Source organism: Staurois parvus, unplaced genomic scaffold (assembly GCF_062004578.1).
Source record: "Staurois parvus isolate SC_StPar_1 unplaced genomic scaffold, SC_StPar_1.0 ptg000696l, whole genome shotgun sequence".
NCBI lineage: Eukaryota > Metazoa > Chordata > Amphibia > Anura > Ranidae > Staurois > Staurois parvus.
In genome coordinates, this window is record NW_028318492.1 from 5,802,923 (window position 1) to 5,825,365 (window position 22,443).

General features: G+C 41.0%; 1 protein-coding gene across 1 annotated transcript in view; it reads left to right on the top strand.

Moving 5' to 3' along the window:
- Nucleotides 1–22,443, top strand: part of CFAP47 (cilia and flagella associated protein 47) — a 772,366-nt gene that overhangs the window by 248,909 nt on the left and 501,014 nt on the right. The window contains exons 33-34 of the mRNA XM_089653003.1: nucleotides 8,572–8,709; nucleotides 10,797–10,983. Coding sequence (XP_089509129.1) covers nucleotides 8,572–8,709; nucleotides 10,797–10,983 — 325 coding nt within the window. The remainder of the gene's footprint in view (nucleotides 1–8,571; nucleotides 8,710–10,796; nucleotides 10,984–22,443) is intronic.

The window sequence follows — 22,443 nt, forward strand, 5'->3', positions numbered from 1 at the left end:
CATTTGTAGGTTTTTTTTTATGGAAGCAGCCTCACCAAAGCACTTCAGCTCAACTAATAAGACGGTCATGCACAATATTCAACATTAACAATAGGAGATTTGAGCAGTTCTTACATATGCCCTCCAAATCATTATTGACATCAACCTCCCAGTTTGATCATTGGTACAATATACACTGTACAATAGAGGAATACTTGCTGTACTGTACATCTGTTTGAACAAAGGGGACTTATTGTAAGGTTTATTATTTAAAAATGTTCAAAAAAGAAATAAATTCTAGAACAGAGACAGACTGGGCTTATGATATTCTACGCCATGCTGAAAGTCTCTGCATGAACTTTTCTAAAAATGAAAATATGTGAGAATGACTATAACTTATGAGCTAAATCCTATAAAATGTGTTTTGTTTGTACTAGCAAATGACACTTAAAATTGACCACCAGGGTATGAACATGAGATGAATAGAAGTGGTAGATGGCCATTAATGTATGCTTCTAAAATACAAAGTAATTTCAGATTTCTAAAAATGCTCTTACAAAGACAGCTTGCTGATAACTGCTTTTTGTCAGCAGCAAACGTGAAAATTGCTTGTGCTTATGGAAAGAGTGCTTGATTTCCTGTTCCTTTTTCCAACTGTTTAGCTTCAAATTACTGCAGGTAGAGACACAAAAACTTAAAGATTTGTTCCTCGGAAGTAAAGTGTACTTTGTGAGAAAATGGGGCAATTACATTTCATTTCAGTGGATCGAACTGTAGTATCTATTTGAGACCAGGGCATCAGAAAAAACATTAACATAGAAGTATGCAATGCATATAATAGCACTATTTTCCCCCTGTATTTAGGGACTGTTCACTTTATTGCAATGGAATCTGTATTTCTTATTAGAATTCCTACAGTATATATAAAATGTCTTCTTACTAAGAATTAAAACTGTGCACATATCAGAGGAGATATTAGGCCTGGTTCACACCAATGCATTGTGCTTTTTGTCCTTTTTGCAGTGCATTTTTCCATGCGTGTTTATGCCGCATTTTTACTGAGGATTTACCGCATTTTTCCTTATTTTTTCCTTTTTTTTCCTTTTTTTTTGTTAAAGGAGAAATTTTTTTGTTGCTCGCCAGAATAAAAATGCAAAATGTGGCAAAAACGCAACAAAAACACACTACATGTTTCTGCAGCTTCTGCATTGAACTTTATTGTAGCAAACACGCTGCTTTTTGCATTTAAAAAAGTCCCTGACCCTTTCCAAAAACACAGCAATTCAAAAAAGCATAGATATAAACATGTCCCACAGGAAACCATGTTAAATTGACTGTAGTGTGTTTCTGCAAACAGCACAGAAAAACGCATTGTGTGAACCAGGCCTCAAAGATACATATAATGATATCCAGTAGTAAGTTAGTTATCTGTAAATTTGAAAACAAATGTGGTTCTCTTTTTGAAGTTGCTCTTCCTGTAAATATAAAATGTGATGCATTCTTATGGTGAAATACATCAGAAATAGCAGTCATTTGCTAGCCTATGGCCACTGCTGTTCTTATTTTCTAATTATGTTATCCAGTGTAAAAGCATTTGACTCATACCATTGTGTCATAGAAAATAAAAATAAAGTCAGAAGTGGTGTCGCGCTCACCTACCAATTGCAAAAATGTGAATAAATAAATATTAAATAGCAGTCTGTTATGTATTTAATATTTGTTTATTCACATTTTTGCAATTGGTAGTGGAGCGCGACACCACTTCTGACTTTATATGTAAAAGCATTTGATGTTGTGCTATCAATTATAACAGAAATTCAATATTTCACATTATAGGTGACACATTTGTTTTAGAAACAAATATTAAAGATGAAAATTCATACTGTATTTAACACCCTATTCTATGCAGCAGACTATAAAATATTGGAAACTATTGACTAAGTGCAAGTTTCATAAGGACTTACAAACAACATTTTTCACGGATAAGAAGGAAACCTGGGACTGACCCCAACCATAAGGTGTTATTCATTGTGGTTAAAGCAGTAAAAACCCTCAGCGTTTGAAGTTTAACACGTTGAGCACAATAAGATAAACATTCCTTAATAAACAATGTATTAAAATTCTTACCCCAACACTTGGAATTTACAACTTTTAATGCTGCTGGCTCTTGCAGTGCTACCTCTCTGAACGTCTGGTTTTGACAGGAAAGAGTTAAAAGTGAACAGTGTACTCTGGAGCCAGTGTTTTAGCTTGAAGAAGGTGGGGGGGGGGGGTGAGGAAGAAATGGGGGAGTGCCTTGCCATCCTAGACTACAGGGCTTTGTGTTCCTATTGATGCACACAGTGTAGAGAGACACAACTCTCTGCATGCAAGGGTGGCTTCTTAGCATGCTGCTGGAGAAAGGAGCCACCCTGAAACAGGAAACCTGGTGCAGCAGTCATGGCACCAGCTTATACTGAAACATAGGCAAGGATTAAAAGATAAAGATGATGCTATATCATTGGGAATATTTATACATTTAAATTATGTCTAAGCAGTGCTCTGAAAAATGTACCTTTTGTCTGGAATTCTTCCTGAAAAATAGCATTGCAATTCCCAATATGTAAATGTACCTAGGTATTCCTTTGTCTACAGCCCTATAGTTCTACATCAGGGGATCTAAAGCACTGCTGCCTCAGACTGTTAGTCCCATGAGTTTTAGATTGAGATTTGGTGATTACACACTGGACTGTTCACTGTTCTCCTTGCATAGAGGCTCTAAAATGAGAAAACTAAGCCCTGTATCTACCAAGATGGCTACCTCCACACAGAGACACAGTGCAGAAAAAAGACATGGTAAGATAATGATGTGGAAAGAACAGTTGCAAAAAATACTTGTCCCTTGGCATCTGCCTGCCTTTTTGCACTCCGCTTCCAACTTGTGTGCATCTGTGGGGTGGTTGCAGTGCAGTCCCATTGATTGAATGGGCCGCGCTTGGCGGGTGGCAGCACCTGCCGAGCATGCCGAGGGTAAAATTCACAAGTGTAAACAAGCCGTAAGAAACAGTTTCATGAAAGATAGATAACAGAGCCATTAAAGGAGAGGTAGGGCCATAGCTATTGTGGCCATACTTCTCCTAGGGATCAAAAGAGTGCACTTTGTTCTGCACATCTGTGATCTGTATTCAGCTGAACTCCGACGGGCTAAAGCTAGCTGTTGGCTTACATCATTCAGCTAGCCAGATGACTGACTGACAGCTGTCTCAGCCTCTCCTAACCCCTGCACAGCCTGGTGCTCCAATGAGCACTAGTGCGGCAAAGCAGAGAGTCGGTGGCTGAGAGTCTGCTCACTGAAGACCGATAACTATGGTACTTGATTGCTCAATTCTTGATGTAGAGGTGGTGGGGAACAGATTCAGCATCGGACAGCAATACACACCTGAGAGGTGTTCTAATCCCTCTTCTCTTTTGGCCGAAGTCAAAACCTGAGTCTGAGTTTGTCTGAATTGAAATAAACATTTAGGCCACATTTAGACTCGTGTGTTGTGATAATTAACAGTAAGTGCGTTGTGATAATTTATGTACATTTAGAGCAAATTCACACTGCAACACAGAGTGGCAGGAGCGATTCATCATTTTGGCCGCTCTTCCATGCCGACTGCACTAGGGGGGCAGTGTGACTTGCGATTCAGTCACACGGCTCCCTTTTTTGTTTTGTACAAGTTTCATTTGAAGTGTTCAAAATGTACACTTCATTCACTGCAATGTTGGGGAGGGCAATGCACTGTGCTGCCTGATATTGCAGTACAATTCGGCGTGGTGAGCTGCAATAAAATGCAGCATGTCTGCATGTTACTGCAGCATGCTGCAGTGCAGTGCTAGACTGCTTTGCAATGTGAATGGGACACATAGGAAACAATTGCTTCCTATGTGTCCCTGCGGTGACAGATGTTTTACCATGTGGTAAAACGTCTGTCACTGCATATAGTGTAAATTGGCCCTTAGGCAGCACAATACCACGGAACACATTGAACATGGGTATGCATTGCAGTACGCCGCCATTAATTTTGACAGCTACAGAGAGCACATATACTGTACAACAGTGTTTCTGTAACGTGCCTGGTGGTGGAGCCTGATGTGGAGAGAGGGCGTCCTCTTACCACTCACGTGCGGGACCCCTGATAGGGTAGACAGGAAGTAACGAGCTGGGAGGGGCACGAGTGCCTGACGGGTCTGCGGTGACAGCTGGCAGGTGAAGACCCGGAATATCAGGATGCAGGTAGCAGTATGCAGGTGAGCAGGTGCAGCAGCAGAGAGGTGTAGCTGAGATGTGGATGACCGTGACAGCTGGTAGCCAGGGATAGTCAAAAGGGAGAGCCGGGTTGGTGCAGGCGGAGTTCAGTCGTAGTCAGAATCAAGCAAGTGGATCACAGGAGTCAGGGTACAGGAAACAGGAAGTAGTAGAACAGAAGGCACCATTCTGTTTGTAGCAGGGGTTTAAATAACACGTCTGTGCACGTCAGCACGTGCACGTGTGTGCAGCTATGACATTCTTCTTCCCTGACAGTTTCTCAACCTTTTTCCAGTCAAAGTACCCTTTAAAATTATGGACAATTTCGAGACACCCCATTCTAAAATGTAAAATACCAACCTCATAGTTTTACATATTACAGCAGCATCTATACACATTAGACACCCAACATTAGTGGTGACTTATTATTTAAAAGCAAATATATTTTTGGACACTGGTATTGACTAGTATTCCAGCAATTGTTCTTCCTCATTTTCTCTTCCCCATGAAGCTAATGTGACCCCAATACTGACAGAGATGGGTGGAGGGTCAAACAAGCATGTTATGCAGTGCTTGATGTTCTCTTTATCAACCATTGATATCAAAGTTTGTTAGGAAACCTGTGAGTTTGTGTAACAAAAAAGGAGGCTTGAATCACCCACTGCCTTGTACACAATAGTTGGGCAATTTGGAGCACATTTTAGGTATTTTGCCAAGGCACCCCTGTAGAACCCAGAAAGCACCCTGGTTGAAAAAGGCTGCTGTATAACCACCTTTGTTTTATCACACCACAATGCAGAGACATGGACATGCTATATGTTGTGGTGGGCTGGAAAAAATGAGGCAGGTTCATTTATACTTGTATGATGATCAACTGACTGCCCTTTCAAAATGATTGGGCTGCCCTAAAGAAGAACTATCATTAAAAATGTTTCATGCTATTTAAATTCCTCGAGGACCAAGTGCATAAAGCATTTGATCACAATCAAATCTGTCTAAGCAGCATGGTTGGGTAGGTTTGCCCCTTTGTCTGACAGCATTGCTAGAAAGGAGATGGATTTGTTATTGCCAGCTCTGGTCTATGGCAGCTGGAGCTACTCTGAAGACTAGTGCTGCCATTCACGAAAAAAAAAAAAATAATCACACAGTGTGCAATTCTGGGTGTCTATCAGCAGCTGCTTTTACACATACATGACCCCGGCCGATGGATCGCATAGCACTGCAGCTCTAACTTATCTTTCATTTTTACGAATGAGCAATTAGCTCTGTCGGACTCTGTCTGATATGGCACTGGCCCAACATTGACAATCATTTATTCATAAAAGGCAAATCTCATACAGTGTTGTAGAACTATATGTGAACCATTGATCGGGCTGTGTATGTGTAAAAGCACATGTTAATGTACAAATTAAAGCATGCTAATGCACATAAAGTAATTGCACTGCAACTAAATGAATGGACCTTAACAATAAACATGTGAAAGAGGTCTAAACAGTAATGTTATTTAAAGTGGAACTAAACCCACTAATTTAACTGTTTCCCAAAACAAGCAAATTCAAGGCATGCCTCCAATAATAAAGTTTCATATTTACCTGGCTCTTAAAAAACATTTATTGCACCGGCAATATTAAATGAAAAAAATAAAAATAAATATATATATATATATATATATATAAACACACACACACTCACAGGCCACTTAATTTTTCATGGCATAGATTCAGCAAGGTGTCAACAAGGTGTTGGAAACATTCCTTAGAGATTTTGATCTATATTGACATGATAACGTCATGCAGTTGCTATTGAGATCTAGTAACTGTGGAGGCTGTTAGAGTACAGTAAACCCGTTGTCATGATCAAGAAACCAGTTTGAGATGATTTGAGCTTTGTGACATGGTGTATTATCCTGCTGGAAGTAGGCATGAGAAGATGGGTACACTGGCACCTGGTGTGGCCTTCTGCTTCTGTAGCTCATCTGCTTCAAGGTACAATGTGTTGTGCATTCAGAGATAGTATTCTGCATACCTTGGTTGTAATGAGTGGTTATTTGAGTTACTTTTGCCTTTCTATCTTCTCGATCCAGTCTACCCATTCTCCTCTGGCCTCTGACATCAGCAAGGCATTTTCGTCCACACTTCTCACTGGATATGTTGTCTTTTGTCAAACCATTCTCTGTAAAACCTAGAGATGGGTGTGCATGAAAATCCCAGTAGATCAGCAGTTTTTTAAATACTCAGACCTGACTGCCTGGCACCAACATCCATGCCATGTTGAAAGTCACTTAAATCCCCATTCTTCCCCATTCTGATGCTTGGTTTGAACTTCAGTAAGTCGTCTTCACCACATCTAGATGTCTAAATGCATTGAGTTGCTGCCATGTAATTGGCTGATTTGCAATTTGAGTTAACAAGCAATAGAACAGGTGTACCTAATAAAGTGGCCAGTGAGTGTATATATATATATATATATATATATATATATATAAAACTGCACTGTACATTTTCACATACATTCCTTGTGGTCTGGAGAAGCTATAGTTGTCTTACATATATTGCACTTATAGATGTTCATCTTTCATATCTAAGAGCATCAGGTGCTATGAATGGCACACCAAACACTGGATTCATTAAAGTGTATTCATAATCCAAACCACTGAAATCATTAAAGTGTATCTATGATCAAAAAAAGTATTTTTTTCTTAGTTTTGGATAGAACATGTATTATAACTCAAATTAAAAGGTATGCGCTAATAACAAACTTATACAAAAGTGTATGTCATCATCCAAAAAACATTAGTGTTTTAAATAAATTAGAGTGTCCAAACATAAATTAGTGTCCAAAAAAATATATATATCTTCAGTGACTTGAACCAATTGTGAGAAATCCACCACCAAAGGAGATTAAATAAACTCACCAGAGCTAATGGCTGGTCAGATTATAAACCAGCAACAGCGCCTGTGCTCTGGGAGCAATGAACCCGATGTCCAAATAGATATGGTGATGTTTCAGATACTTCCAGATAATAATCACAGCCAAACAACTTTGCAGCCCAAGCTCTTATGATGAACTTCTCCACTCTGTCTCATACCTCCATGAGAGCATGCAGTACACTCAGGGACAAAAAAGAGAACATAATGGTGAAATACGTTTTTTTCATTTATCTCTTTAATAAAAAAGGTATAAGGAAACTCACAAACAAGGTGTCCAACAGACACCAGCTTCAATCGCAAAAAAGGGTTGAGATACAGTTAACGCTCACCGCAGATCTCTCCCATACAGCACAGACCAGCAAGGCTCTCTAACGTCCACATCAAATAGGCTACGCCCAACCGGTTTCGTCACACCGACGTCATCAAGGGGCGGTCCTGGGACATACACTTTTGTATAAGTTTGTTATTAGCGCATACCTTTTAATTTGGATTATTGTTGCCAAAATTTATTTTGGGTGGGATATGCTGCTGACACTTTGGTGTTTTTTGTAAGTGGCGCTTTTTTCTTCTTTTTTAAATTGGTATGTATTATAACTCCAATCAGTTTTTTTATTTCTTTTTGTTTCCCCATTAGGAAGATTCTACTTCCCATATGTCCTGATGATCACTGTCACTAAGACAGAAAGTAATGGGAATTCCAAAATCATACAGTTGTCACCTGACCCAGAGGTTAAGTGAAATCTTCCAATAGGATCACCTTTTCTGTGACAACTGTCTAGGAAAGGAATTGTCCTTATTTTGTTGAAATTTCCTCTTATTTCCTGATGTGTCTTCAGACCAGAAATTGAGTTTTGGCTATGCATACTACTAAACTGACATATAGTTTTTATGACCTTTTTACTCCAACACTGCTGGGAGTAGGTAACTGGCAGCCTCGCAGTATTGTGCTAACAAAATCTTGGATTTGGCAACGTCACATTAAATGGTTTCTGAAGTACATTAACCCAATCACCTTTCACACAGCTTTTTTTAGTATAACATGATTATGGTTTTCTCGCCCTTGTTTTTCTTATTCTTTAGTACTGTATTACTCAGCTGTTTGATAATGTTTACCTTGTGGCAATTTACACTTCAGAGAATAACATTATATAACTGGTTTAGATTATTGAACCAAGATGCACACCATGACAGCCAACACAGTGATGTTTCTCACTTCAGCTGGCACTAAGCTGCATTAGCCCCATGGGAAGAAAGTTAAGTCATTTTCTTAAAGTCTTCAGAAACTGAAATGATGAACAATACAAAAACATACTGTGGTCTATTTTTAGTTGTTCTTTATCTAAAATAAAAAAAAAATACATTACATAAATATGTACATTTTTGTCTTTATAGGATCAGATTCAAAAGCTGCAGACTTCGAGCAAAAAGAATGCAGATCCGGCTAATAATGTTCTGTTTCCTATTAACTACAGTGCATTTCAGTCTGTGAGTAAACGTTCATGGACAGATGTACTGCTCCAAATATATAAGGTGGGAGAGATTTCTATTTGTGATGAGCTAACTAATCCATACAGTTTTCATTTGCTGCCTTTTTATCAGTTAAGATGGCCATATACCTTGCAATCCGAAAGTGCAATCACTATAAAATCTTCTATAGATCTACCAAAGCTATGTAGTAGGAGCCCTACCTAAAAAACAAAAAAAACAAAAAAAAAACTCAGTTTTTATTCTGTCAGGGTAGGCTTTTGTACTAAATAGACAATAGATCTAAATAAGTTTGTTTAATCAGACTGCAATGTTTACAGAAAGCTTAAATGCTGAAGATGGATTAAACTTTAACTCCAGCCAAAACATTTTGGAATGCATAATCAGGGATACATTAAAATGTCTCTTAAATGCTGTCTCTGTTCAGGTAGTTTTCTTTCAGCCAGGAAATGCTGCCTGTGTACCCATAAAAGAGATTTCTGTTCACTTCCTGTTCTATTTGAGACATATCTTGTGGACAGGAAGTGAGAGGAAAACTCCATTATAGAAACACAGATAGCAATACAGTTCTGGCATTAATTCTAAACCTTCCTCACTCAATTAGAAAAAGTGTTTAATATATAGTAGGGGGGATTTCCCCTTACTTCCTGTTCTTCCTGATGCTCATCAGAAAGACAGAAAGTAAGGTGATATCTCTTAAAGCTTTATGTTTAATGTCCCTCTTAAAGAGTTTGTTAAATAGTTCCTTTGGGCCAAGCTGGCCCAAACAAACTACTGCACTAACAGGTATGCTTACTGGGAGTACTGTATCAAACATATGTAGCCTTAGCTACATACAGTATACAGGCAGTAAGACTGAGACTTTCCATCCTGCTCTCAGTGCTGCTCAACCATTCACTGGAAGCCTTGTATTCTATAAATGAATACAAAGCATCCTCTGATTGGCTGAGGCTTTAAATGGACACAAAGACAATAAAAACAGAACAGTGATTCTATTGCCTATGGTTATCCATTATTAATAGTTACTTTTGATGGTTGACAAGCTAGTTTTTATTATAAAATGTGCAGGTCTCCCTTCAAAGATGATAAAAAAGAGGCTTATTCCTCATTTTAGGAAAGTAAATGGAGCCATGCAAAATATTCCTGTATGTACTCTATGTAACTGTGGTCCAATGCACTTGCTGGATTATAGTACTGATACAACCTAATATTATAGAGCCATATATTCAAAAGTGTATACAGCTGTCTCAGGCTAGTTCAGATTTATGATAGCTGCAAATACCTTGCTTTTCAGAAAAGTTTGACAGGTGTTGAGGAGGCGTTATGTTGACCCCTCAACGCCTGTTTTAACCATGTAAATGCTGCGCCACTGTGCCACAACTGCATACATTGCACGTGGTTGCAGGGCAGTTGGGCACACAGCCATCTTCAGTTGAATGAGTCGCTTTCAGTGATGGTACTGCCTGCCGAACACAACAAGGAGGATCATTTTTTTCCTAGCTGTTGAGCAAAACATCATGGCCGTGAATAGTGTACAACCCTGTCTAGCTGCCTTTGCAGTGTAAGGGGGACAGTTGTGGGGTGGTAAAAACATGACTCAACTGCCTGTTTTTACAATCTTCTGCAATCTTCTGACCCCATATGTAAAGGAACCCTTACTGCTTCTCTTTAGAAAACAGAAATGCAGGTGGTCTGTATGGGCTTTTGCACTTTGCATGATATAACAACTTTTTGCACTACTTAATCAAACAAACTTGATTGAAAAGGCTAAGTGTGGTGGTATTCAGATCCAAACAGTATACATACAAAAATATTCTTTCAGCAGAAAAATCATCTCAAAAGGTCATTTGGTGCAAAGGAAACTAATCTCCACAATTTGTGTTTGCTGTGATTCAAAGATAAAATATTTTTTTTATATATAAAATATTCTATTTTATTTATGTAAGCCTCATGGATGTATATTTCTTTGACATAACTAGATTTTCTATGTATGCTGTACAAATATCACAACCCTCTGAATAATGGGAATACGTTTTAAGTACACAAGGTTTTCTTGACTGATAGGCTGTAGATCTACAAATATTCACATCTTCATTAAATGAGGTTTTCTTATACTGCATTTTTTTCTATAGGTGTTGATTCTTTCACGTGTTGAACAAACAAATACTGATGATGAGAGTGTGATAGATTGCATGCCAAAGATCAGTTCCGAGCCCTTGTCAAGTAATATATACTCCACATCAGAAAGAATTCTTCTTACTTGGCTCAATGTTCATTATGAAAAGATGAGAAAGGTGGCATGGAAAAACTGTAAGAAAGGTAAATAAAAAACACATTTTTATACAGGGATAAGAATGCCTATGGAATGACTCATGACCGAGACTAGGCAAATCCTTATCCCTTGCAAGCTCACAGGTTACATGGTATTAATCCCTTCATAATTGAGGATTATAAATCCTAAATATTCAGACTAAATTTAGCTACTAGACCCTAGAACTAATCTGTCTACCTAAATAATTTAAATTTTTTTTAAGGAAATATAGCTTTTATTTGGTACATACTGTAATTCTTTCACATACTGTAATTCTTTGTACTATGAGGTGTGTCCAGAAAGTAATGAGTATGCTATTTAAAACATTATTTTATTGAGAAATTTTACAATTGAAACATGGTCTCCTTCAAAGTATGCACCTTGTGAGTGTACACAACCAGTGATTTTTCCATTTTTCATAACATCCCTAGAAGTATTCAAGTGGGATAGCATTCAGAGCCTGCGTAGTGGCTCTTTGGACGTTATCCACACTACCAAAATGGTGTCCAAACGTGCCAACAGGTCTTGGCAAATGAGATGACCTTCTCATCAGGTGGCAAATTCTTTAGAACAAGTTTTGCACACACTTTTCTTATGTTCAAGTCCTGAGTCACAATTTCATGAACAATTAAAAAAAAAGGTAAAGAAAAGAAGGGTGGGATTCTCTAGGTACTAATGAACAACACAATTGAGACACAAAATACAATCATTTTATTGAACAAAGTAACAAATATACATGTGACACAAACTTTTTGAGTCATATGGTTATTTTTAAATTTGTTCAATAAAATTATTGTATTTTTTATCTTACTAGTGTTGTTGATTTGTACCTAGAGAATCCCACCCTGCTTTTCTTTTTCTTTTTGTTATATAGTAGGTGGTGGGTTGTGGTACCCATATAATATTGGTAGTCATAGACTTGGCATCTTTATTATTTTCATGAACAATTGACTTGGTAATTCCCGTTTCCTCTGCAATCATTCTGATAGTGAGCCATCGGTCATGGTTGAGAACAGACCTCACTGCATCCTCATTCTGTTCCATTTTTTATGAAGAGGAGCATCCTGATCATTGTTCATCTTCAACACCCTCTCATCCTTCCTTAAAGGCCTTGTGCCATCAGTACACTTGTGCAGATCATAGCACAGCTTCTTCATAAGCTTTCCTCACCAATTATGATGCACTTTTACGCAATTTGACACAAAATTTTATTGTGTACCGCTGTTCCAAACTCGCTTGCATTTTTCTTAATACAAGACACTTGAACAGGGAGTCAGAAAAAATAATGTCTCGCTCTGAGAGGGCTGGAAAGCAACTGATCAGTGTTTTAATGTGTGCAAGTACCCTAAATGGTATAATTTTACATGTTTCTATAATGTTTTGTACAGAAAGCGAATAGGTTTGCCAACTTGTTATCTACGGTTATGGGAATCTAAAAAACACTTTTGTCTTTAGGAACTAATTAAACTTAATGCTATTTTTTGCATTTGTTATTGCTATGTGCTTTATAAATGCTACAGTTTTAAGTATGTGTGGCATTTTGTTGATATAGTGTTGTCAAGTATATATGGCAGAAATGACCATGTGCTTTGTTAATTAGAAAATGAAGGGATCAGCCCTTTGACTTTATTGCAGACATCAGCTGAGTTAATGAAGTGTTTTGGTTCTATTGATCCACAAAATAAGACGTAAACATATAAAATATTGTTTTTATTAAAGAGCATTTAATATTATTTTCAGGTGATCATTTCTAACATTTTATGTTATTACAATAGAACTAATACAAATGAAATGCACTTAAAGTGGTTGTAAAGGTTCAAGGTTTTGTTCCTTTATGCAGTGAGTGCTATTACAAAGTCTTCCAAAGTAACCACTGGTTAATTTACTCGCTTTCTTTGAGATTTGTTATCTGGGAGATCACTACTTCATCCTACTGATCATGGACATCTTGCATTCTTTTTTTTATGGCATTTGCTGAGATTATCTTTTATAGCCAGTGTATTGTATATGCATTCATACATATTTCTTACTCATGTGTACCAATGGAAAATGGCAACATGATTTTATTGCAGCTAACCAGATTTTCCTTCTATTCTTGGTTTCAGGATCAAGGAGCCCTGAAACCCTTGACAAACATGGCTTTTGCTCCTTTTTATGGATCCCTGAGTATAATGGGTGACCATATTAACTAATCAGCTTAGAAGGTGGGAGGGGTAGGGTCCACAAGCCTGCTTTACAGTTGAGGTCTGCATTTGCATATTAAAGCACCAGCACTGTCATTTTAGTGTCCTTTTACATTGGTACATGTCCAGGTACTTTATATTTACATATAGCATATGTTTGTAATTATAATACATCCGACCATTTATTTTTGTTTAATTACAAGACATAGTCCATGGGCTAACCTACAACATTAATTGCTATGCAGTTGTCCTTTGGTTAAACCTTTTTGATTTGAATGTGTGGGGAATTGTATAGAACTGTGAATTGTTATTTTTGATTCATGTCAGAATTATCACAAAGAAACAAATTAAACTCATGTTCAGAGTTATAAGAACAGCAGTGCCCTAGGCCTTGATATAGCTTGGATTTTCTAGCCAGACACCTGTAATTAGTTTTCTGCTTATACCAAGTATTTCATCTCAACTCCCAGACAAGGTCTTCTGAGGCCAAGCTATTGGTTCATTCACAATCTGGAAAGCTTCATTTCTTTCATGACTGAACAGAACACTAGAAGGCAGAAAGTAAAAGGTTGCTATTGATTGACCTGGCCCTAAATATATCACATTTAGTGCTCTTTACTGACAAATTATAAGGCATAAACTGAAGGGTCTGTTCTTATGTTGTTAATATGTATGTGTCTTTCTTCTTAACTATTCATGTAAAGGATTATTTGCTTACCAAGGTTGTCAGTTTACAATTGCACTTAAAAGATTCTCATCAAAACTCTGAAAGGAATATATAAAAATTTCCAGCCTATTGAAATTTTTCCTCAACTCACATTATTGATTTTCTGTGCCTTTCTACCACATGCCGTTTGTTCTCTAGTACATGTACTATCAGTTTCTAACATGTAACACTTCAGTGTATCGCAATGCTCGAAAAATAGTGTAAGGCATACTTTTCCCATGTCATCTATTGTAGGACTAATCTCAGAGTTTCTTCTTACTTTCTTTTGCAAATTCACAGTGCTTCTAATTATGTAAATAATTGACTGCTCTGTGTTATTAAAGGTTCTAAAGGCTTATTTTTTTTCCTTAAAACAATAAATGTGTCATACTTGCTCTGTGCAATGGTTTTGCATAGGGCAGCCCCAATCCTCCTTTTCTCTGGTCCCCTGCTGGTGCTTCTGGCCCCCCTCCTTGCGGAGCTCCCCCAGAGCAAGCTGCTTGCTCTGGGAGCACTCGTGCGTGCTTGCTCCTGAGCTGCCTCTGTGTGTTAGGAGATACAGAGCGTAGCCCAGTCCTGCCCCCGCTCTTTCCCCACTGGCTGTGATTGACAGCAGCAGAAGCCAATGGCCTCCACAGCTGTGACTCAGTCAGTGAGGAGAGAGGGACCCGGTAGAGCTGTTACTCTTGTGCACAATGCTGGATCGAGATCAGGATCAGGTAAGTGTTGGGGTGGAGATGCACACTAAAGTTTTTTTACCTTCATGCATAGCATGCATGAAGGTAAAAGACCTTCAGCCCATAGAACCACTTTAACAGAGATTTCATTTTCAAACCTTAAAGTGGACATTTCAATAACTTTTTTTGCATGATTACATTTCTGCGATATTTCACAAACTATCCACTCTAGCTAAGTGACATGGGCTGAGATAATTTAAGTCTGCTGCTGGCAGAAGAAAGCATTTTCAGTCTCTTGTTCCCCAATGGTCAGACTACAACATCGTAGCTTTGTAGTAAGTCACAATGAGGCTGCTGCAGGGTGTGATCTATGTCACAATTTTGTAAACACAGTCAAGAACTACATAGGAATCCCTGAGCCAGCATCTTAACCACTTTAACTCCACTCTATGGCAGGATTACTGCTACAAGGCGGACTCCCTGCACAAAATCACGTATATATACGTACGTGATCTGCAGTCTCGATGGCACGGCAGTGCCGTGATTCGGTGCTGCACCGATCAATCAGCAGATTCTGGCCAGTGATGTTAGGCCTGGATCTGGTGATTGATCACTGCCCTATCAGAGATTTTCCTGTATCTGTGTTTACATTAGACAGGCTTAACCCCCCCCCCCCCCTTCTCCTCCAGCAAGTGCAGTGTTAGTAGATCATTGTCACTTGATACACTGCACACAAAACTGCAGAGTTAGCAAGAGCAGGCCTGATCTCTGCTTTCAATAGCAGGTACATTTTTTTGTAGTGGTTCAAGCAGTCCCTGACAGCCAGGTGCTCTTTTTCCCGTAAGTCACACTAGGTACCTATAAATTTAGTGGCCAAAATGTCCAACAAAAGGTACTCTAGTGAAGAGGCCTACAGGATTCTGACCATGGCAGGTGATTGCAAAGGGGAAGCCTCACTGACAATCAGGCTCAGAATACGAACGTATATAGCACCATCAATTTACGCAGTGCTTTACATTATATATATATATATATATATATATATATATATATATATATATAGTACATTCACATCAGTTCCTAAGGGGCATACAATCTAAGGTTCCTAGCTTACATTCATACATACACATACTAGGGCCAATTTAGACAGGATCCAATTAACTGTCAGGGCAGGAGCGATGGAATGGGCAGGCAGGCCTATGGTAAGGTCATGCAGCGACTGATGACAGCCACTACCCACAGACCAGAGTCCCTCAGGGCGCGGAGTCTAAGCCCCAGGCTGCCCTTCACCAGGGCCTCTGATGGGGGGGATGGACTTGACGCAGCCTGAGACCAGGTCGCGGCCCCCCGAGTAACCCCAGCTGCGGTAACGACTGCCGCCAATGGCGTACAGCTGGTGGGAGCTAGATGGGAAAACGTGTAGCGTGGTCAGACAGTACAAGACGGTAGGCAAAGAATACTCAGGTCACGGGCCGGGTTCAGCAACGGGACGTCAGGTAAATTGTTAAAGCAGAGAATAGTCTTGTCCAAGCCGAGTCGGTTACCAGGAGAGCAATGAGAACAGAACAAGAGCTTGCTGCAAGGGAACATACAGGACACGAGCAAGTGCAGACAACAGGCTTAAATGTGATCAACCACACTCCTCTGGGGGAGGGACCGCAGAGGCCTGAAAGCATAAAAGGCTAACACCATGCTTTGCAGAAACCTAAGATGGATGCCAGCACATGGAGCAGCAAGGAAAGGTAGGACCTTGACATTAACCTACCAGCATGTCATTGGGGTGTGAGGGGAAACCAGATTACCCAGAGGAAACTCATGCAGGCACGAAGAACATGCAAACTCCAGGCAGGTGGTGTCGTGTTTGGGATTCAAACCAACAACTCTACTGTAGTACTGCCAGGCGGAAGTGCTAAGGGGTGGACTTCAACGACCAGATGATGAAGCCGTACTTAGTTTCCCAAAAAGTCAGATGCTGGTACACAAAAGTGTCTGTTTATTTATTTCAATTGGCTCTATATAACGCTTTTGTGCTTTACAAAGCAACTGGGCGAAGTGGATCCTTCATAAAATTCCAGGAAATTATCATCATGGCCCTTTTGTATCCAGATGGTGCTGTGGCCCAAACCCCGAACACAGATGCAGTGATCCAGCTGCATGAGAGGCATTTTCCTGATGCCATTCCTGGTACCTCAACCCAAAAGGCTCCCCAAAAATGATGTCATGTTTGTAGCAGACATGGAATTAGGTGTGACACACACTTTTTTGGTCCCTTCTGTCCTGGCCAACCTGGTCTCTGCCTCAAGGACTGCTTCAGTTGTTACCATACACTAGTTGACTATTATTATAGGGTACAGCACAGCATAGTCTAGGGCAGGGCTTGAAAAAGCCGCTTGCCCGCTCGCCAAATGCGAGGAGAAATTCCTCTGTGGCGAGCGGCTGTGAGCGGCAAGCACAGATGAAGAAGCATGGAGCGACTGCACATGCGCTCCAAGCCTCATTTTGAAGTCGAGTTCCGGTTTACAACTTCCGGTTTCCGCTGCATCGCCATTACAGTGGCAGTGCCGCTGAGGGGACACATGCAGGAGAGGTCCGCTCTCCTACGCTGAGAGGAGACACCCTCTCCACCACCGTGGGGGACTCAAGGCCCACTCTCCACTGCCGTGGGGGACACGAGGCCCGCTCTCAACCTCCTTGGGGGACACGAGGCCCGCTCTACACCTCCTTGGGGGACACGAGGCCCGCTCTCCACTGCCTTGGGGGACACGAGGCCCGCTCTCCACCGCCTTGGGGGACACGAGGCCCGCTCTCCACCGCCTTGGGGGACACGAGGCCCGCTCTCCACCGCCTTGGGGGACACGAGGCCCGCTCTCCACCGCCTTGGGGGACACGAGGCCCGCTCTCCACCGCCTTGGGGGACACGAGGCCCGCTCTACACCGCCTTGGGGGAAAAGAGACCCGCTCTCCATTGCCTTGGGGGACACGAGGCCCGCTCTACACCACCTTGGGGAACAGGAGGCCCGCTCTCCACCGCCTTGGGGGACACAAGGCCTGCTCTCCACCACCTTGGGGGACAAGAGGCCCGCTCTACACCACCTTGGGGGACACGAGGCCCGGTCTACACCGCCTTGGGGGACACGAGCCCCGCTCTCCACCGCCTTGGGGGACACGAGGCCCGCTCTACACCACCTTGGGGGACACGAGGCCCGGTCTACACCGCCTTGGGGGACACGAGCCCCGCTCTCCACCGCCTTGGGGGACACGAGGCCCGCTCTCCACCGTCTTGGGGGACATGAGGCCCGCTCTACACCGCCTTGGGGGACACAAGGCCCGCTCTAGACCGCCTTGGGGGACACGAGGCCCGCTCTCCACCGCCTTGGGGGACACGAGGTCCGCTCTTGACTGCCTTGGGGGACATGAGGCCCACTCTACACCGCCTTGGGGGACATGAGGCCCGCTCTACACCGCCATGGGGGACATGAGGCCCACTCTACACTGCCATGAGGGACACGAGGCCCGCTCTACACCGCCTTGGGGGACACGAGGCCCACTTTACACAGCCTTAGAAGACACAAGGCCCGCTCTACACCACCTTGGGGAACACAAGGAGAGGCACGCTCTACAGCGCCTTGGGGGACACGAGGAGAGTTCCACTCTACACCGGCGTGGGGGACACATGAAGGAGAGACCCGCCAACGGTGCACATCACTACACCCGCCAGCTTAAAGTAAATGACATTTTTTTGTGCTGCACTCTGGGGGCAAAATGATTTGGAAAAGAGTTAAAAAAAAACAATAACGTTAAAAAAAAACAACCAAACCATTTTAGTACTGCTCTCTGGGGCCTAAATATTTCAAAAATTAAAAAAAAAAAAGAACAGCACACCTATGCACAATCAGCTACCAATTTAATTTAAAATAAAAATAAAATTGGTAGCTGACTATGCATAGGAACACATCCTCATATGGTAGAGGTGAAAATTACCAGTGCCCTCCCAGTTTTGACTGTCACTGTGGTATCTTATATGCATTCTGTTTAGTTTCCTAGGATCGCCATTGGTCCTTCACAATTGTAATGCATGGACAGACCCACCAAGCAAGCAGCTGTGCTTCGCCCTTCTCCTGAAAGGCAGCCCAGCCAGCAGACACACCGATCCACCAGAGGAGCCTTTAATCTGAACTGCCTTTAATCTGAAGTGGCGTTAATCTGAACTGCCATTGAGCTGAACTGCCATTGAGCTTTACTGCCTTTCATCTGAACTCCCTTTGATCTAAACTGCTGTTGAGCTGAACTGCCTTGTTTAATCTGAACTGCCTTGTTTAATCTGAATTGCCGTTGAGCTGAACTGCCTTGTTTAATCTGAACTGCCGTTAATCTGAACTGCCTTGTTTAATCTGAACTGCCGTTAATCTGAACAGCCTTTGATTTGATCTGCCTTTGATCTGAACTGCCTTTGATCTGAACTGCCGTTGAGCTTAACTGCCATTGAGCTGAACTGTCTTGTTTAATCTGAACTGCAGTTCAGCTGAACTGCCGTTGAGCTGAACTGCCTTTGATCTGAACTGCCTTTGATCTGAACTGCCGTTGAGCTGAACTGCCTTGTTTAATCTGAACTGCCGTTGCGCCAAACTGCCGTTGAGCTGAACTGCCATGAAGCTGAACTGCCTTGTTTAATCTGAACTGCCTTGTTTAATCTGAACTGCCGTTGATCTGAACTGCCGTTGATCTGAACTGCCTTTGATCTGAACTGCCTTTGATCTGAACTGCCTTTGATCTGAACTGCCTTGTTTAATCTGAACTGCCGTTAAGCTGAACTGCCTTTGATCTGAACTGCCTTTGATCTGAACTGCCGTTGAGCTAAACTGCCTTGTTTAAGCTGAACTGCTGTTGAGCTGAACTGCCTTTGAGCTGAACTGCCTTGTTTAATCTGAACTGCCGTTAATCTGAACTTCCGTTAATCTGAACTGCCTTTGATTTGAACTGCCTTTGATTTGAACTGCCTTTGATCTGAACTACTGTTAAGCTGAACTTCCTTGTTTAAGCTGAACTGCCGTTGAGCTGAACTGCCATCAATCTGACCTGCCGCTCAGATGACCTGCCGTTAATCTTCCTTCAAGCAGACCAGCCTTTTAAGCAGGCTATCAATCAGACCAGACAGCAGACCAGACTTTAATCAGGCCATCAATCAGACCAGACAGCAGACCAGACCAGCCATCAATCAGACCAGCCATCAATCAGACCAGCCATCAATCAGAACAGCCATCAATCAGAACAGCCATCAATCAAGCCAGCCAGCCATCATTCAAGCCAGCCATCAATCCAGCCAGCCATTAATCAAGCCAGCCAGCAGACTAGCATTTAATAGGCTCAGCCAGCAGAAAGGCCTATAGGCAGCCAAGACCGGCCTTGACAGTGAAACTAGCATGATCACATGTCATGGAGGATCTTCCTCAGCCTGAGTCATCTGTGGCAGCCCAGACGTAATACAAAAAAGTGGTCCTAATTTCCAGTATTCAACCCATATCTCATGCCTGTGAGATTTTCCTAATTTTTTTTTGGTCTCCTTGTTTACATTGCAACATGAAACAGAGCAAATTATCATTTTTTTTACAGCAAAAGATTATCCTACTATTGTGGAGTCCCACTCAAACCCTATCAAAAAAGAGAATGAATCAATAGCTAATTCAGTTGCTAGTTCTAGTTTGGCACAAACTTCCACTGCCGTAATAACTCAAAAGACAAATGATGATGATTCTGGAAAGACCATGAAAAAATGCAGTTTTAGTACACATTGGCTGGATCTGTTTTCATGGCTTGCTTACTCTAAGGAAAATGATACTGTTACATGTAAAGTTTGCAGCCGGTTCCCCCAAGTTTCAGATGAAAAATGGGCAAATGGCGTAAAAGCTCCATTTAAAAGGGAAACGTTTGTATGGCATGACAAATGTAATAAACACAAAGAGAATATTGATAAGGCAAAGTCTAGAGACAACCTTGAAGAAAGACCTTTAGCTATGTGTATCAGAAAAATGGACACTGCAATGTTTCAGCACACGACACACACGTTTAACATTGCTTATTACGTAGCTAAATGTGAAAAGCCATTTCTAGATTTCCTGATTTATTAACATTGAGTGCCAAACTAGATGTGCCAGTTCTGCAGAAATTTGGAAGTATGTTCAATGCTAACAATTCATCATTTCATTGCAAGAATAATCAGAGAAAGTCTTGTGGCAAACATTAAAAAGTCACCTTTTGTTGGCATCATGATTAACGGATCTACAGATCGAACCTACACTGAACATGCAAACATTGACTGCCTTTATGGATAATTTTAATATCTTAATTACAGAGGCTCTTCATGGGTTGCAGGCTTGGGAACAGATGGATCTGCAAGCATGCTTGGCCACAAGTCAGGTTTAGCAGTCCAGATGAAAGAAGTCTGCCCACAGATGATCAGAATACATTGTGTGGCTCATCGCTTGCAGCTTGCGATCTTGGATGTTTGCGAGGAAATGCCATACCTACAAACATTTAATGAGGTAGTGCGGCATGTTTTCAAATATCATTGCTCAGCAAAACACCTTATGCAACTTAAAGATCTCGCAAACACTTTAAGTGAGGAAATCTTGAAAATTAAAGATGTACACACAGTGCACTGGTTATGCAGCAAAGTTGAGGCCTTGAGTGCTTTTCTGCAAAACTGGAAGACAGCAGTGAGCCATTTTGAGCAGATATCAACTGAGGGATCATCTGAATCTGCTAAAGTTAAAGGCATCCTGAAAGCCCTGAAACAGTTGAAGTTTGTGAAACTTTTGCATTTCCTATTCGATTTTTATAGCAAGCTGAAACCTTTGTCAGAGGGTCTTCAGAACAAGGAACTTATGATCTTTCAGGTAAAAAACAAACTAGAACATGCAGTTAAAACTCTTCAGTATCTTTCTGATGGGAAAGGAAAAAGAGAACTTGAATTTCGTAGTAAGTTTACAGAAGATGGAAAACTACGTGGGCTGCAGCTGACCAACCTTCAAACTGGTGACAGAGAATTTCAGTCTATACGCCAATCTGTTTTGGCCAAAGCAGAAAAATATTTAATTTTGAGTCTTTCCTCATATTGTACAATCTTTCAATATATTTAACAGCGTGTCTTGGTCAGACAAAGCACACATCCTCAACTTTGGATTGACTGAGTTGCACAGAATTGCAAAACATGTTTTTGATAATCAGTTTGAAGACAAAAGTGACCTGTTAAAAGCAGAGTGGGCTGACCTAAAACTCTCCATTCATAGTGGACTCTCTTTTAATGAGACTGAAAAGATTGAATCAGCAGAAAGAAAGATTCAGCAACATACTCCCTCTGTTCAATTTCTGTGCCGTACTTCCACCAACAACCGCCTCATGTGAACGTGGCTTTAGCTACCAAAACAGAATAAAGAGACAGTCTTTTGTTCATCACTGACACTGGAGACTTTGGATGATCTTTTGATGATTGCCATTAATGTGCCACCACCTAAAGATTACAATCCAAACACTGCCATTGATAAGTGGTATTTTTCATCAGAAAGGGGATGTTACACAAGTCTTGATCCTGCTGTAAAAACAAAAACCATAGCACATATTGATGTGAAACTGGCTTCCTACTGCCTTTTTGGCATCCAAAAAATCATTTTTTGGTGTTTGTCTTGTTAATTGAATAGAATGCAATCAACACACAGCCACTGAAGTGGTATTTTGCAACAGAAAAAGGGTATTACACAAGTCTTGGTCCTGCTGTACAAAGAAAACCATTGCAAATCTTGCTGTGAAACTGGCTTACTACTTCTTTTTGGCATCTAAATAATAATTTTTTGGTGTTTATTTCTTAATTGAATAGAATACAATCCACACACAGCCACTGAAGTGGTA